We start from the raw sequence: 17,952 nt of genomic DNA on the forward strand, positions 1-17,952 counted from the left end.
ACTGCGTTTAAAATCGAGGAACTTTTATGGGCTTTAGACCGAAGCAATGGCAAATCTGCTGGATCGGACATGATAAGCTATCCGATTCTGAAACGTCTACCGTATACGGCAAAACTTACCCTCCTAAAAGTCCTCAATGGGATATGGAATTCTGGACAACTACCGTCTGAATGGAAGCACGGTATCGTAATTGCCATTCCTAAGCCAGGTAAAAATCCCAGAATAGTAGACAATAACCGCCCAATAACCCTGTTAAACTGTGTCGGAAAAGTGATGGAAAGAATGGTAAATAGACGGCTGACAGATTTACTCTTCAAAAACAATCTCCTTAAAGCAGAACAATACGCCTTCTTATCCGGCAAAGGGACAGATGCTTATTTCGGTGACCTGGAACTCTTACTTCATCCAGTGTTAGAGAAAGGTATGCACTGTGACATGGCACTTTTGGACATCAGTAAAGCATATGACCAAGCATGGAGATATTTGATCCTGTCAACTCTGCATAAGTGGGGTGTGAAAGGGCAAATGGGAAAGTACTTACAAAGCTTCTTGAAAAACCGAACATTTATTGTTTCTGTAAATGGAAAGGAATCAGAATCAAAAATCCAAGAAAATGGAGTTCCTCAGGGGGCTGTGATATCTGTGACCCTATTTCTCATAGCTATGAACTCATTACTCGACAGAATTCCAGTAGACGTTAAGGCGCTAATATACGCAGACGACATTCTCCTTATAGCGTGGGGAAAAGATCAAAAGGAGGTAAGAGGAAAAATTCAACATGCTGTTGAAATCACCAATCGCTGGACCAAAGAAGTGGGATTTACGCTGTCTTCAACAAAGTCCCAAATTCTACATATCTGTCGCAAAAATAAACATCTAGAAGTTCCAACTATCAAAATTGACGATCAAGAAATAGAAGAAGTTCCATCAGCTAAAATCCTTGGTCTTACAATTGATCGACGACTACGTTTTAGCGCGCACGCCAAAGAATGCAAAAGATCGCTGGGAACGACCAGCAGACTGTTTGAGATGATCGGTAACCGCTTGACTGGAGCCAATAGACGCACTCTAATGAAACTACATCGTAACTTGACAATTCCAAAATTATTTTATGGGATTGGATTGTACAGTCTTGGTGGGGAAAAAATTGTAAAAACTCTAGAACCCTCTTACAACTCTATCGTTCGTAGTATAACAGGTGCCTTCAAATCGAGCCCTGTATTATCCGTATACGCAGAATCAGGTCTATTACCTTTCCGACACACATACGCAGAACAACTCGGTCTCAAAGCCATACAAATGTACCAAAGGGCAACGACACTTGAAAAATTTAGTCATCCTTTGATTGGCCGCACTAACAATATGCTTGAAAATCTCAACATAGAAACCATACGTCCCATCGAGCCTATGCTAAGACACGGTCACCGCCCTTGGTATTTACGTTCCCCAAAAATTGACTGGACATTTAGAAAATCCCTGAACGCAGGGGTCTCTTCTACAAGAGCAACGAAAATTTTCAAAGAACACGTGGTACAAAACTATAACTGTTTCCAACAAATATTTACCGATGGTTCAGTTGTAGGAAATCAAGTTGGATCAGGAATTTGGACTTCATCACTAGCACTTAGCAAACGGTTACCTAAAGAATGCTCGATATTTTCAGCCGAAGCTTGGGGAATCTTAAAGGCCGTTACAATGATCACGTCGCCCACTGTCCCAACCATCATTTTTTCCGATTCAGCAAGCTGTATCGCCGCCATCGAAAGTGGTTCCTCAAAACACCCCTGGATTCAGGCGGTAGAAATGGAATCTAAAAAGAAAAACGTCACGTTCTGCTGGATCCCTGGACACGCCGGAATATCTGGTAATGAAAAGGCTGACCACCTCGCCAATGCTGGAAGATCTAATGAACCGATAGACATGAAAATACCTGCCCAAGACGCATCTAGAACAATAAAACTGAACATAAGGAAAAGTTGGGAGAACCAGTGGTTTAATGAACATGAAAAGTTCCTTCGAAAGGTGAAATGCACAACGTTTGCCTGGAACGACAGAAAAAGCAGAGAAGAAAACCGGGCCCTCTGTCGGCTCCGAATTGGCCATACGAGATTGACACACTCTGGTCTGTTCAGCAGAGAAAGATGCAGAGCAACTTGCGAAGTCTGTGGGACATCTCTGTCGACCGAACACATTCTTCTGGATTGCCGAAAGTACGACGACGTGAGAACAAATCTACTCTTCAACGGAGATATCAGCGAGATCCTCTCGAACACACCTGAAAATGAAGATAAATTAATTTCTTTTCTTAAACAAACAAAACTGCTTCGTGAGCTATAAGGACCTACACAATTTGTAAAACCAGCAACTCAGACAAGAACTAATTGTAACACAATGAAATGCAAAAATTAAGAATAGACCCGAATAACCCGGGTGGTTAAAAGGTCTCAAATAAATAATAATAATAATAATAATAATAACTTTTCTGTTTCAAATCCAATCCAGTTACAGTCTTCGGGTGAAATATTTGTCTCAACTTAGGCTTTGATAAAATCAACCATCAAAAACAATCAGCTAGTGATGAAAAAAGTTATTGAATAAAAATACCTCAAAATTTTATTCACGTTTGAAACTTAAGCAACCCTATGGTCAGATCTTCCTGAAACTTGGCATGTGACCTTCTGGTAAGCTAATGAATAATTTTGACTTGGAGCGAGTGAGATTACCTAATCATGTTTCATTCTTCCTATATTATGATAAGTGTACTGCGGTTCGTTAAATTATGAAAAACTACAAAAAATACTATTATGGTAAAGTAGCCATAACTTCTTCAATTTTCAACCGATTTTGATAAATAACCACTTGAAATCTTTGTTTTAAATTGACATTTAAGCGCAAAAGAAAATAAGATTTTTTAAATGCTATCATCGTGTCTAAAACTTTCGTTGAAACAAAATTTTCTCTGAAAATATGCGTTTTTTATAATTTTTTTCTCATAAAGTCACTAATATCAACAATACTGTTGGTCAAACGCAAAAACAGTGTTCAGATGATCGATAGAAAATTTATTCATCTTCAATATGCAAAAGAGGGATTTCAAATTACTGTTATGCCGTCCGAGATATTTTAATCTAAGTACAAGAACGTTTTTAATTTTTTCGAAATTTCATATTTGGAGCATAACTCAAAAACGGTTCTACTGAGATTTTTTTGATTTTCATTTTCGGATTCAGCGCCCGATTTCACATTGGAAATGACCTTCAGTTTACTGAGTTCAAAAATGCTGTAAACTAGTGTTATTAAAGAGGGAGTAAACCATCCGCCTTCCACGTCACGCATATCCTGGTTATAACTGTTTTCATTCTTTTAAATTGCCGCTAGTTCATATTGACTCATAAGCATCCTATAAAGCAAACAGCCAAATTGGACCATAAAACAGAAAAATGTGGCCAAAATTCGTGATCGGAAACTATACGACCAGGTGCTGACCAAGTTCGACGGGTGTCTTCTGATGGGTGAAGAAAGCTGACTTCATGCAAATCCCAGGTCAAAAATTTTACTTAGCAACGGCTCAGGGTGATGTTCTAGCCAAATTTAAATTTGTTTTTGTCGACAAATTTGTACGAAAATTTATGATTTGGCAGGGCATTTGCAGCTGTGGCAAAAAAACGAAAGTTTTCGTTACAAATAAGACAATGACGTCGGAATTAATAAAAAAAAGATTGATATAAGGCTTGAAAAGTCAAGTTGAAGTCAGTAGAACAAAGATTATGAGGGGAGTGTATGAAAATTATGCATGGCGTTTAACCTCATCACCTCAGAATTTTTTTCTGAAAATATATTCTGATTGCCTTAAAGATAATTCTCAGAACTAGGTTATGTGATGACACAAATTGAAGCACATTTAAAGTCGTTGAACATAATTTTTATTGAACCAGCCTTCAGAATCTAATCACTTTTAGTCACTAACGCACACTTCCAAGGTACCTATCAGAATCAAAATTCATCCAAATCAAATCTTTATAGCAAACCTGAGAAGAAAATCTCACAACTCATACTGTCAAGTATCGGCATCACTTTTAAATTGCGCCAATTCAGACGGCTGATGCAAATTATTAACGGATCGATCGTTCATTTCGAAGCGCTTTTTTGGGGATTTGATGACAGAAAAAACTCCTATTTAGTAACGCCGCCATCGTGTGTGTTCGGACATTCCTTATCCTGATTTGGTCTCCATAGAGCGGGCAGATACTGTTGAAGTACAGTCAAGGTCGCACCTGATTCGAAATAATTTAGCAAAAAGTGTGAAATTTAGGAAGTTAAAGCAAGCAAGAGTAACCATGAGGCGATACCTTATTCTGTTAGCAGCAGTCTTCCTGGTGCTGCTTGGGTCTGCCAAATCAAGTGGTAAGTGTTTTTAACCTTTTATAACACTTACTGGCATAAAAAAAGAAAAAAATGACGTTCGCTTTCCTACAGACATCATTGATGTGGACTGCCAGAAAGACCAGGACTGCGACATCTTTAAAAGTTCTTCTGCAAATTCCACGTGCATGGCAGGAAATTGCACTTGCACGGATCTGGCCACCGGGAATAAGACCGAATGTGTTCCGAGAGTAAGTTTACTTTTTGATTCGATTGGTTCTGAACACCAGAACTTAATTGATCGATCACTCTCCTCGATAGGTAATCAAAGCATCCAATTTGATTGGGGGTCAATGCCCTTGCTTGGCGGCAAATTCGTTGTGCAACGAGAAGACCAACTTTTGTGTTTGCAAGGAAGGTTATCTACCAAGTCGGGATGCGAAACGATGCATTGGCAGTAAGCAATAAAGGTACAATTTTGAGGTTATGCTGAACTGATTTTTTTGAGCATCTTTTCCAGAATCTGTGGCGCTTGGTGGTATTTGTGAGGTCGATGAACAATGCATTCAGCACGATCATTTTTCCCACTGCGACGATAAGCATCTGAACTGCAGCTGCTTGGCCCATTTCACATCGTATCAGGACACGTGCCATTCGATTATCGGTAAGAAGAAGGAGTTAAGCAAATAACTATTTTTTTTTCATTTTTTCCTTAAATGGCGTCTGGAGTTTGAATTTTTTTTGTAAGTTTATTCAAAGTCTGAGTGCTGATTTTGTATCAATGATTATAAATTCTGAATTTTAATTCCCAGTTTTGATTCAGATGATTTTATGGTATTTTTATTCAAGGTTCTGTTTGAACTTGCTAACTTTAACTTTAACCATAACATTTGATATCCAATTGTAAGGTTTTAGTTATTAATTTTGTTTGCTTAGTCTGACATCGATAATGAATTATGATTCTTTATGCCCACCTCAATCCACGCTGAAGCTGTTAATTGATGATTGAAAATATGCTTTGAGTTTCGATTCTAATTTCAATCATCAAAGATGATTTTCACAGCTTCCAGGATTATGTTTAACATTTTTTTCACATTTTCAACTCTGTCTTGACACGAATGCCAAAACGCTGTTAAGGTGTTACAAATAAAAAAAAATTAACTCTGTCATTTTGATATTCAATTCTAAACTCCAAGAATAATTTAATTTTTAATTCGTTTCAAATTTTGTTGTTTATTTTGCCCTCAAATTAAAATTGAATTTATGTCGCAAACAAAACAAAATAAAACAATAATTGGAAAAGTAAACGGATAAATTTTAAAAATTATAAATAATGTTTGTTAGCCGAAACCTATTTTGTTCAATGCTCGAACTCAGCTAGACAAAAATAACAAACGGATAAACATAAACGCGAAATAAAAATAACAACTGCTAAATACGAAAAACAAGAGTTAACCAACATCTGTCTAAGTTTATTTTTTTTTATCCTATAGAATAAAAAACTAAACTTTGTTTGGTTTAAGTTTGTCAGAAATTTTTCAGCACGTATCCGGGCCGGACAAATCCGGGCTATTTTATCTAAAAACCTGGTAAAATCGGGGCATTTGATTTCATAGTGTCGACCAAAAATCCAGGCTAATTTGGTCAAAACCCAGGAATTATGCAACACAAATCGAGAAAAAAAAACTTGAACACATTTTTTTTTATCGAAACTTATCAGCAGTTTCAAAGTCGTATTTTAGGCTTTAAAAAAACCTTTCATGATAATTTTTTTATAAAACTTGCGCAAAAAACTTCGTTTTGGACGCATAAATAAAATGTCAAATTTTGTACTAATACTCCGGGCAAGCCAGAATAAAACCGGTCAATCTGGCTACTTTACGCTTTAAGTATCATTTAAAAAAAAACATTTGAAAGTTGTAGAACAAATAAACAATTCATCTTATTTTTTTAATGAAATTTATGAAATTAGTAAACAATTATGTGTACATAGGGGAGATAAGGGCATAACGAGCATCCAGGGCATAATAAGCACTACTCTTTTCTACAAAAGTACGTATTTTTTTAAATAAATTTTCATAAGGATTTGTTTTGTACTTCCTGTAGCATTCATTTTTCACAAAAACAGGCATCTCCGTATCATCTTTACAGAGATATTTAAAAAAAATCAGCTAGGTTCTCAAGTAACGAAAATATTATGATTTTTGAGCATCACGATATAAGCTCTTATGATCTTATAATAACTTTTATCTATAATGTACGCACTGCAACATGATGTACACATTGTTTCTCAATTTTTACCATCATGAATTTTTTGATTTTTCAGTTTTATCAATTTTAAAACACGTTTTTACTTAAATTTGTTAACTCGAGGCATATAGAGCACCACTGATCGAGGCACGATGAGCATTCTCTGCCGTAGAATCTAGCAGTGAATTAAAATTGATTTTAGAGCCACAACTTTACTAGTTTACATCCGACGATTTAGCCTATTGGTAAGTTGTCGGAGAGGTAATCAAAAGACTAGAGTTCGATTTCTGTTCGAGGTGATTTTTTTCCATTTACAATTCATGTTCGATTTTTTTTATTGTTACATTATACGGCTAGTAGTATCATCCGCCAAACAAAACACCAGAAACATAATGTATGAGCGTGTGTGAATTGTTTGTATTTTACAAACAGACTTAGATTATTTTGTTATTGCTTTGTTTGATGAATCTACGACTCACCTGACTTCATTGAGTTGAATTCGCTGCTAGATTCCCCGGCAGAAAACGCTCATCGTGCTTTGTTGATTAATGGTGCTTATACTTCCTCAGGGGGGGTTCTCATTATGCCCCTACAGTGGCTGGTTTTCAGCTTTTTGCAATTTTTTTAAAAATGCATTTTTTAACGTATTCATCTAGTTTTTCAAGTTTCAGTCCGTTAGGAAATAAGCTTTTCAAGTGTCTGCACACGAAACAATAATGTAAACTCCATATAATAGCTATTTTTTATGGTAAAATAAGCGTTTTCCTTAAGGTGGCCATTATGCCCTCATCTCCCCTAAAATGATTAATATTTTTCAAAAATTTGTATTACACATTTCTTCAATTGACTCGTTGCTAATTTGTTAAAAAGTTAAATTATGTTGCTGCTGGCGATGAATTGCTTAGCCATGTGCAAAAAACTACAGGTAATGTTCCCTTAAAATAAAGTAAAGATTAAACTTTCAAACCCCGAAGTATAGTATGCATTCGATAGAATTGGAATTTTTTGAGCTTTGAACGGCGTGAGATTTTTATTGCGTTCAATAACAACTGTACTAATTTTAGTGACTCTAGGGATTTGGATATGAAACTGTGTGTAGCAAAAATAAAACAATCATGATCCAATGATCTTAAAGAAATAAATAGTAGACCCATATTCAAAAATAAACTGCTTCAAATATTTAAGGAAAAAATTAGTCGTTAAATAAATCGAACAAAGCAAGCTTTTAATGTTTGTTTGTTTCGATTATAGTCGTTTTACCATCATTATGGCATTCGCGACATTATCAACGTTGCAGTTGGCGGATCGTTATTGAAAAACTTCTCCGGTACAACTATGTTCGATGTTTACTCTTGGGCTCGAACTCGCGGACATCGGCTCAGGAGACAACAGATTTGCCAACTGAGCTATATCACAAGCCCTACAAGCTTTTAATATACTTTTGATTATGTCGCTTAAATTTAGTGTAATCTTAATCTTAAAATGTAAAATATTTTTTAATTCTAGTATAATCTTTTTTGTTTAAATTTTGTTGTTGGAAATCTTTTTCCATTGAGATTCATAGTGTAAGTTAGCTTAAATAGTATTCGTCACATTTCCTCGCAATTATTTAAAATTTTGAGTTCTCAGCATGAGTAAAATTAGCTAGCGTTTTATTTTTTTTTTCTTTTTTTCATTTGCTGCCAAACGTACTGAGAACAGTAGCGTCCATTACCAGGGGGCTCATACGAGCTTTTTGGTGTGGGAGAGTGTGGTGGGCCGCTACATAAAAAAAAATTGAAAAAAAGTACACAGAAAACAACCTGAGCTTTACATTTCATGTAAAATTTTACTCCATATAAAATGCGCTCAAATGTGTTGTTTATTATAACGCAGCCCTGAAAAACCCCTTGCGTTTTCGAATTCGGGTCAATTTGTTGTAATTTTACATGAATTTTACAAGAAGCAATGTTTGGAATCAAAAACGTAGCAGTTGCGCACAGAGTGTGTCTTATTGTTAAGAATTTTTTTTAAATGTAAGAAAAGTGAAATCCTTTTAAAATTGATCACCAGAAAAAAACAAATTATGTTTTATTACGTTTTTGTAAAAAAAAAACTTAAAACTAGTACATTGTTCTATAGAATTTTATAGACTTTATTAAACAGAAGTGATATTTTGTTCTAAGCTACAATTCACTTCGTGTCCCTTTTTCTAAACTTTTTTTTCAACATAAGAATAACTCTAACCGAAGGTTGCCAGATTGCCCGGTTTTATCTAGGTTTGCGCGGATATTTAACTTAAAATTTGGAAAAGGTCCGGTCCGGCCCGGTTGCCCGAATTTCATTGGATTAGCCCGGATTTTTCCCGTGTTTATTCTCATTTTCATTCTCAAAACACACTTTAAAAAACAAATTGTGCTATAATTTTTTTTTAATCCAGAACGAAAGTTTTTGAGCCAAATTCATAAAAATATTCATGAATGATTTTTTGAAAGCTTATTCGATTATAAATCTGTTGATAAATTTTGATGAACATTATTTTTCCAACATTTTTTTTTGATTTTTTTTTTGAGTAATTTCTAGGTTTTGATCAAATTTGCCCGGATATTGCCAGGATTTTGGTCGACCATTTTGAAATCAAATGCCCGGATTTTGCCTGGTTTTAAATAAAAATATCCCGGGTTTTTCGGTCCGAATACGTGCTGAATAAATTCTGGTAACCTAACTCTAACCAATTTGGTTGATACAATTAAAAATGAATGGCACAAAAAATAGTACAACTTTTGGTTTTAATTGAGTATTAAAGAAAAAGGTCAAAAATATTCTCGATTAGTTGCTACAAAAATTTCAGCACAATAAAGCGTTATTTTGCTATTTGTTGTCGGAATTATATATAAACTTGTTAATTTAAAAAAAATCAGGTTCTTAGATTTTAACACAAGTGAATCGTTTTGAATTGTTTAATATTCATTCAAACAAATAACAAGTTTCATTACCCCTTCCTCACATTCCATCACTTTGCAAAGTTTATTTCAACGAACAAATAACAAGTAATATTATTCAAAAAGACAATCTGGATAAATTTAGTTCTACCTACTTTGGAAAGAAATGAAGAATCGTTTTAATAATCATCTATCCAAAAAGTATTAACGAAACTAAAAAGAAAATTCAGCTACCTAAAGGCTAGTCCACACTAGGCAACATGAACTGCGATTTTTGTTATGAGACAAACTTTGTTGTCTGTTGTTGTTGTTGGAAACCTGAGACGGTCTCAGTGTCTCCCGAAGAAAATGGGAGACGCTGAGACCGTCTCGAGACGAACCGTCTCCTAGTGTGGACTAGGCTTAACTATTACTATCAGGCTGCCAGGATGTTTATGTATCCTAGGCGAGAATCGTAGACAGCAGTTGGCATTGATTTCCCTAGTTTTCGCTGGTACAGGGATGATGGTTGTTTGTTTGAAAATGGAACTGACGTCACGGCTTGTCATGGTTACAATGTTTACAAAAAAAAACTTTACTGACACTTAGCACGAGATTTCTATCGCCACCTGAGATATGTATACAGGTTGTACTTGAACCACTTGGACTTGAGGTGGAAGATGAGCTCAAATTAGTATAAAAATTCCACGTCCGAACTCAGGATATATAACTAGTTAAAAATGACTATTTTTTAAAGAATTTTTAAGATATCTTCGTTTATACTTCAAAATTTTCATACAGCATATTCAAAAAAAGTGTGCAACTTTACTGTCTCCAAAACTCTCTAGAACCTAGGTCAGGCAAATAGAAATTCGCTGCAGCATTTTTTTATTTTTCGACAAAAAATTGAGCATTTTTTTAATAGATTTGTTATCGTTTATAATAAAAAATTCGTGCCGGAACCACAAAAATTCAAATTATTTTTAACACAAATTCCTTCAGTTTTACAAAGTATAGCAAAGCACACTGGTTTAGCTATTTATACTTAACGATTCAATTGTTGACCTGGTTTTGAAAAACTATCCGATTCTCTAGTGTTTGATGTTTACACTTGAACTCGAACTAATGGAAATCGGTTTGGAAAATAATTGAGATAAATACTTAATGTTTCCATATTTTTTTAATATAAACAAATTTCATCGTGATTAATAAAAAACTGGAATTTATTATAAACTTTGTTCTATGAATGAGTTGTTTAAAACAAGGTTGCCAAAATCACAGAAAAATCTGTAATCTCAAAGAATTTTGAGAACACAGAACACAGAATTTTGAAATATTCACAATTTTCACAGAATTTTTTAATTTTGAAAGGATTTCCAAAATTATAATTTTTTTGGTAAATATAAAATTTAGGATTCTTACTTTCAATTAGAAAAGTATGTTAAGATTTTCAATGTAAACTGATATTTTCAACTAAAATATAACAAAAACCCTATTTATCATGAATTTTCAATGAAATTAAAGGAATTATCATCACAGAAATCCATCACAAAATTTTTGGATCAATCACAAAAAATCAGATTTTTTTTTGAAAAATCTGTAATTTAAAGCATTATCTTTTGTATTACTGACTTTGTCGTTACCTTCAAAAGTTGTTCGGGGCAAATATACTAACGAATTTAATTAATGTGGAAAAAACTTAAGTTTGAGTTTAGAGAATCAATTATTTCAAAATAAGATACAGTGAATCAAATCGAAAATAGAATATCTTTTTTGAAGTAAGAAATAAATTTAAACGGATATTCTGAGAACAACTTTGGAACGCTTATTTTTGTTATTTACGTAAAAACATTAATTTTTTAACTTTAAAATCTTCAAAGATGAAATTTAATTGAAGTTTTCATAGTTACACAAAGATAAGGAATGTGAGCTATTAAAGATGTTTACAGTACAAAAAGGCTTAAGATCAGAATTTTTTCTAAAACAGCTCTAGAGTTATTAGAATTTACCTACTCTGAAATATTCTACAAATCATCATAAAAACCACCATCATAAAGACACCAAGATCTATCCGCTGAACTAAGAAAAAAGTCGTTCGAATATAACCCCTTTCCATAATGCTTGATCAACTGTTCCGAGTTGCGTTGAATTGAGCCATTGAGTTCAGCTCAATATCATTTATCCTATTTGTTTTTCACGAATTTGCTTCCCTCTCCATATTTCCGAATCGAATTTCAGACCGCATTAATATTTCAATACTTCTTCTATTTTCGCTAACTGACTCAGCGAATTGGGAAAAAAATATGAAAACAGGAGCTCACGATACACAGAGATTTAAGTTAAGTTAAAATGTAAACAACAACACCTAGCGGAAATCAGCTGTTTCAACGTCATGCGAAAGTACGCCATCAATTTTCAATTTTATGCTAGATTTACCAGAAAAATGTGTCCTACAAATTTCGTTATTAAACGTTGTAAAGTTTCAGAGTCTAATTGTTCCTAACACCATTATTCTATATTAAAAAAAATTTCTGTCGTAGACTGGAATTTCATCCAAATTGTGTTATGTTTTCTTTTCTGCAAATATTTGCTTAGTTTGGCAATGTTATATTATTAATCATCTTTATACTCCACTAATTTTGCTTATGAAATTTCAAGTTAGGTTTTGGAAATTATGTGTGTTAAAATTTTTGAAGCCAAATTTTACGATACTCAAGTCTACTTTAAGAATAAAATTGTGAGTTTTCCAAAGAAAACTTTAATTAAGCTCGAGCGTTACGAATTGTGACATAGGGGAGGGGGAGAGCTAATTGTCAGCGTTACTTATTTTCATGGGGGGGGGTACATCGAAGCGTTACGATTTGTGACATACGGGGGGAAGGGGTCAAAAAAGTGCATATTTTGCGTTACGTAATTTATGGATGCCGCCTTATGACATACACGCAATCGTCAACTTTGCGAAAATAAGGTGATTCCGTACATCCATGATGAAAAAATTTCCATTTCATTAACAAAAAAAATTCGAAGGAGTTATAAAACGATTTCAGAAGAACAAAGTTAAAAATAGAGTGTTTTAAAAGATTCCACTGTACAACTTAACCCCATGTAACGCTTTTGAGCGTATACGAAAAGCTTAAATGAGGAAAATATTGCCAAAAAGAAGAAGGGCTAGGTGGGGTAATTATGAACAAAATTACTCAGTTTTTCATACTATCACCTCAAACATGTAGCTCTTTAACTTTGAAATTCTGGAAAGTATCCAAAAATGTATCACTGGTTCCCTTCTTAATTTTAATTTTTTTTTTCTAATTTTTAAGTTGCAGCTTGTGGGGTAAAACGCTTGTTTATAACTACCCCCTTATATATGGGGTAATTATGAACACTGTAACGATTCTTGTAATGTGATGACTATTGATATTGGCTTTGTTCCGAGATGGAAACCACATCTAAACAGTGCATTGTGATGAGATTTGTTGATTTTTTCTCAGAGATATAAATTTTGTTAATAACTGTAACTACAAAATTTATACAGTTAGGTTTTCAAGTTATAACTGTAACCTATCAATAGAATGACTGGACAGACTATCACATTTGATCAGTTTTGAGATCCTACTATGACCTTAACGGCGCTTACGACGTTTGTTCGGAATTACCTCTTGTTCATAATTACCCCACTTAGTCCTACTACGGAGATTATTACAAATATCTATAAAATTGTGAAGAATCAATAAGACAAATGGCACTTTCAAACCGTTCAAGATGACATTTTCCAGATTTAAAAAATTAACCAAAACCATTTTCCTCGATTTCCAATTCCAGCACCCCCCAGTGGAGACACCCACTCCTGCGAAAAGGACGAAGACTGCTCGAAGATAACGGCCCACACGGTTTGCCACGAGAAACAATGTATCTGCTCCCAGGGCTTTGTGGCAAATGCCGAAAGTAACACCTGCCTGGCGGTGACCAAATTCGAGGGAGACTGCATCGATTCGAACCAGTGCATCGCCCAGCTCGGAGTCGGGTCGGTTTGCAACGAGGGCAAGTGCATGTGCAACGACCTGTTTTTCCCTTTTCCGGTGCATGCTCAGGAGAATGCTACCAAGGAGGAGAAAATCGCTACCATCTGCAAGCGGAAAATTTGTGAGTGTCTTCAATTGTTTTCTTCAACAAACTTTTTAATTTATCACATTTCAATAATTCCTAGCACATGGCGCAAGTTGCAACGACGATAAGGAGTGCTACCAATTTCACCGAGGACCTCACGAGCAAACCATGGAATGCTACATGAGTGAATGTGTTTGTTCTGAAGGATTTATCGAGAAAGAAGGAATCTGTCTTGGTCCTAGTAAGTGACAAGTGTTCACATCACGCAGTAAGATAATTAACGACTTCTTTAATTGCATTTCAGATGGAGGTTCGTCTGTTCAAATGTCGTCAATGCTAGCCTTACTGGCAACAGTTATCGTGTTTGTAATTTATTAAAACGCTCCGATTGAAGCTATGTGAAGTACCAAACATACCTGTTGATTTGTTTGTTATTGTTTAGATAAGTTTGAATAAATATTTTCAAATTCCTTTAGATGTGAACAACATTGTTTTGTTAGCTTTGCGCAGGCTCGTAAAATTATTATCTGTTGATGACCGCCCACGCCAACCCACATATCTAACAGCTGGTTTGTTTTGTTTACAAACTTGTTGCGCATCAATAAGCATTTGTTTATTTACCTGTTGCATTCGTGCAACAGGTTTTCAAACAACCGTTAATTGTTTGTAAACAAAATTAACCCAAACATAACAATCCAGTTTCTATGCAGTTACCCTAACGACCGTTACCATAGAGACTCAACACTCACAACATACTTTTTTCTATTGTGACTAATAGATTCTACGAATTTCAAAGTCATACAGTTTAAATTATGATATTTTAAGTATAAAAAGTGTGTTAAGATGAGCGATCGTTACAAATTCATACACGACACTGCAGGTAATAAAACTGGCTCTTGTTCTCAAGTAAAATATAACACTTAAATATGTTCCATCAGTGGAATTTTTCAATGCTACCACCGTGGAAAATGTGGACGTCATCCGGCACTTTCTGGAAAACGAGGATGTAACCATTCTGGCCGCCGTGTTCGTAGACGGCGAAATTCTGTTCCAGAATGCCGTCCCCGTTGAGGAACAGTACAGCCTACTGTTTTACAAAATTCCCACCCTAGTAAATTACCTCAGCCAAAATCCGCAACCCAAAATCGGAATGCTTACTCTGGAGGGTGGCTTGGCTAAGTCCATCTATAACTCCTTGCAAAGGGTATTCTCGCCATACATTCTGAAAAAGTCCGAATACACCACCGAGGTGAAAACCATCCTTCAAAGCCTGCACTCAAATCTGGGCTTATCACTTGGCCTAACGGAATCAGGAATCCTTTCGATCCAGGACGAGATAGCTTTCTGGGTACAGAAAACGAAAACCCTCCCGACCAAAGCGGATCGCGATGCGGCGAAATCGTTTGCCGCCATCTTGGAAAAGATCAACGGCCATATGATGTAAGAAATAAGCTTGAAATACTTTTAACTTTTTATTATAGTAATATCTCAATTTCATTCCTTATCGATTACCAGAAGTTCCTCCAAAGTCAATTTGACCCAGCTGGATGAGTTTATTGACGTTTGTCAGGCGCATTTGGATGAAATATGGCGACTCCCTAATCACTATCCACAAAACCGAATGTGCAGTATCTTTGATCTTATTTGTAAGTATCCGAAGTAAATGTTCCAAATATTGTAGGGGTTTCAAATTTAAACATAACATGGTGTGGGCAAAGATGGTGTTCGATATTTACACGCAAAATAGTCTGCACGTAGCGGCTACGTGAAAAACTATATAATTTTTATTCAATTGATTTTCACGTAGCTTCTACGAATAAAATATGTACAGTACCGTTCATATTGTATAGAAATTGGAAGCACGCGCACTGTCACTTCGACTTTGAACTTCCATAACTTCTTACTTGGATGATATTTTTTGATAATATTTTCTGCGTAAGTTAGATCAACTATCACACTTTTAATCACAAAATTTGAGCCTTCTAAAATACAGTAATTGGGCCTGGGATACAGTAATTCTTCGAAAACCGGTTATTTTGGACTTTTTCCATTTAAACTGCAATATCTCAGAACCTACGCTACGCGACGTACAATCTTTCAGGCATGAACCTGAAAATGCGATTTCTATAGAATTCTAAAAAGAGTTTGTCGAATTTTCGAATAAGATTTGTTTTTGCTTTGTGCACACTTGACATAAAATTAAAGCTTCAGATTCAAGCATTTTCAATATAATTAACAGAGAAACTGAAATTTTGCTCAAAACATAAATATGCGCATTTGGCAGCCCGCATATTTTAAGGTTCAGCCATTTAGAACACTTTTATAAAATAAATCAGTTTCTCGACAACTGAAGGAGATTTCAACAGAAAAAACTACTCCAATATCTAGAAAACAGATGTCTGCCAATGTAATTTTTATACTGTTTAAATCAGTATTGTGCTTAATAGTTTGCCGCCGCCCGTGGCGTAGTGGACAACCTTCAAGTCTTCTAAGCCAAGGTGTGTGAGATCGAATCCCGGTCACGGCATACATAGTACACTTTCGGTGGGTTGGTGGTTTTAGCATTTGTAAGATGCTAGCCATCATATCCTCGAAAGATGTACGCTTAGAGTTAAGAAAAAAAAAGGAATCTCTTCGAGGAAACATCATGTTTCATTGAGATCCTGTCTGTGTTTGTGTTCGTTTAACTATAAAAAAAAAATAGGCGCATATAGCCTGCTTTTCCCTCAAACCAAACTACCCCAAACAGTTATTAGGCGATATAAATAAAGCTTAGTCATTTTATAGCATTTTAATCCATTTGTTGTATACAGGCTTACTCATAGAAAAAGTCCTTTTTTTTATATCCAAAATTATCATAAAATGATCATAACAATAACTCTAAAACTATACATATGCAAAGAAAAAAAGTTATAATATAAAACAAATCATTTGCTTCTAAATGCTATCATTTTCTCAGGAGAGGTGTTTGTTTGTGAGTCTTCATAAAACAGATATTTTAAAAGTTTAAAACTACATTTTAAGAAATACTAGCTGATCCCATACGAACTCCGTTTCGCTTTCAACTTGAAATATGTCATAAACAGTTTGTACGAAAGCCAATTGTCAAGCATTTTCCAGATGCACTTCCGAATTCATTGTTAAGTAATAATTGCAAAAATGTTGGTCGATCACTTTGTCTGTCGTCTGCTACTAAATTTGAAATCAGAAATCCTTTAACCGTGCCAAAAAACCACGTGTATAAATTTCGACTCGATCATTACATATCAACGCAATTATTGCCAAAAAGTTAAACCCTTTTCGCGGGCTCTTATACAATCTTTGATGACAGAAATCGATTGCTCTTCCTCAAAAATTCCCGTGTGTAAATTTTCAAAGCAATCCATTGTATAATAAGGTCAATTTTGCTAAAAAACAACATTGAAAAATTAATTTATATGGACGACCCCTTTCGACGACCCCTGGCAAAACATTTGACATCTGAAATCGGTTGCTCGTCCCTGAAAACTACCGTGTGCAAATTTGCATCACAATGCGATGTAAAATAACGACGAATTTGCAAAAATATTGAAAGGTTTATATGGACGACCCCCTTTGCCGGCCCCTTAATTTAATACCTGAAATTCATTGCTCGTCTCTTAAAACTCTCATGTACAAATTTTCGTCTGAATCCGATGTATAATAACGACAATATCACATCAACAGTGAATAGTTATTATGGACGACCCTTTTGGTCGACCCCTGATTTAAGTTTGGATAAGTGAAATCAATTGTTGTCCCTAATAACTCCTATGTGCAAATTTTCACCCCAATCCGATGTATAAAATCGTCAATATCACTAAGATACTGAAAATTTAATATGGACGACCCCTTCTGCCGGCCCCTTACACTGAATTCGATACCTCAAATCGTTAGCACGTCACTCAAAACTATCGTGTACCAATTTACAACCGAATACGATGTATAATAACGTCAATATCGCAAAAATAGCGAACAGTTAATATGGACGACCCCTTTGGCTGACCCCTTACACAAAACTTGACACCTGAAATCGATTGCTCGTCTTTCAAAACACTCATATGCAAATTTTCAACACGATCCGACAAAAAGTAACGTCAATATAGCGAAAACAATATTTGTCTTCTATGGACGACCCCCTTCAGAAGGGGTCATCTGAAAATCTAAAAACATTTTTCATCCTTCCTGGTCCTAATGAGCATCCATGCCAAATTTCAGACCTCTAGCTCTTAAGACGGCTGAGTCTATAGAGGACAAACAAACAAACAAACAAACAAACATACAGAAATTGCTTTTTATATATATAGATAAAAAAATC

General features: G+C 35.1%; 2 protein-coding genes across 2 annotated transcripts in view; both read left to right on the forward strand.

Annotated features, from left to right (window-relative positions):
* Window positions 1-3,951: 3,951 nt before the first annotated feature.
* LOC129748684 (tenascin) lies at window positions 3,952-14,083 on the forward strand. Its single transcript, XM_055743365.1, has 7 exons — window positions 3,952-4,404; window positions 4,477-4,613; window positions 4,684-4,819; window positions 4,883-5,026; window positions 13,332-13,652; window positions 13,717-13,857; window positions 13,921-14,083. Exons 1-7 carry the CDS (start codon window positions 4,338-4,340, stop codon window positions 13,992-13,994), a joined length of 1,020 nt encoding a protein of 339 aa, XP_055599340.1. The 5' UTR covers window positions 3,952-4,337; the 3' UTR covers window positions 13,995-14,083.
* A 330-nt stretch (window positions 14,084-14,413) lies between these two features.
* Window positions 14,414-17,952, forward strand: part of LOC129745654 (cytoplasmic dynein 2 heavy chain 1) — a 45,584-nt gene continuing 42,045 nt past the window's right edge. The window contains exons 1-3 of the mRNA XM_055738881.1: window positions 14,414-14,496; window positions 14,555-15,056; window positions 15,132-15,262. Coding sequence (XP_055594856.1) covers window positions 14,460-14,496; window positions 14,555-15,056; window positions 15,132-15,262 — 670 coding nt within the window. The 5' untranslated portion in view covers window positions 14,414-14,459. The remainder of the gene's footprint in view (window positions 14,497-14,554; window positions 15,057-15,131; window positions 15,263-17,952) is intronic.

This window comes from Uranotaenia lowii, chromosome 2 (genome assembly GCF_029784155.1).
Source record: "Uranotaenia lowii strain MFRU-FL chromosome 2, ASM2978415v1, whole genome shotgun sequence".
Lineage (NCBI taxonomy): Eukaryota > Metazoa > Arthropoda > Insecta > Diptera > Culicidae > Uranotaenia > Uranotaenia lowii.

What these genes read in the sequence shown, in the direction of transcription:
- LOC129748684 (XM_055743365.1), top strand. Translation starts at nt 4,338, where the DNA reads ATGAGGCGATACCTTATTCTGTTAGCAGCAGTCTTCCTGGTGCTGCTT. An exon ending in AGACCGAATGTGTTCCGAGA is followed by an intron (nt 4,614 to 4,683) that starts GTAAGTTTACTT and finishes TCTCCTCGATAG; the next exon opens with GTAATCAAAGCATCCAATTT. An exon ending in TGCGAAACGATGCATTGGCA is followed by an intron (nt 4,820 to 4,882) that starts GTAAGCAATAAA and finishes CATCTTTTCCAG; the next exon opens with AATCTGTGGCGCTTGGTGGT.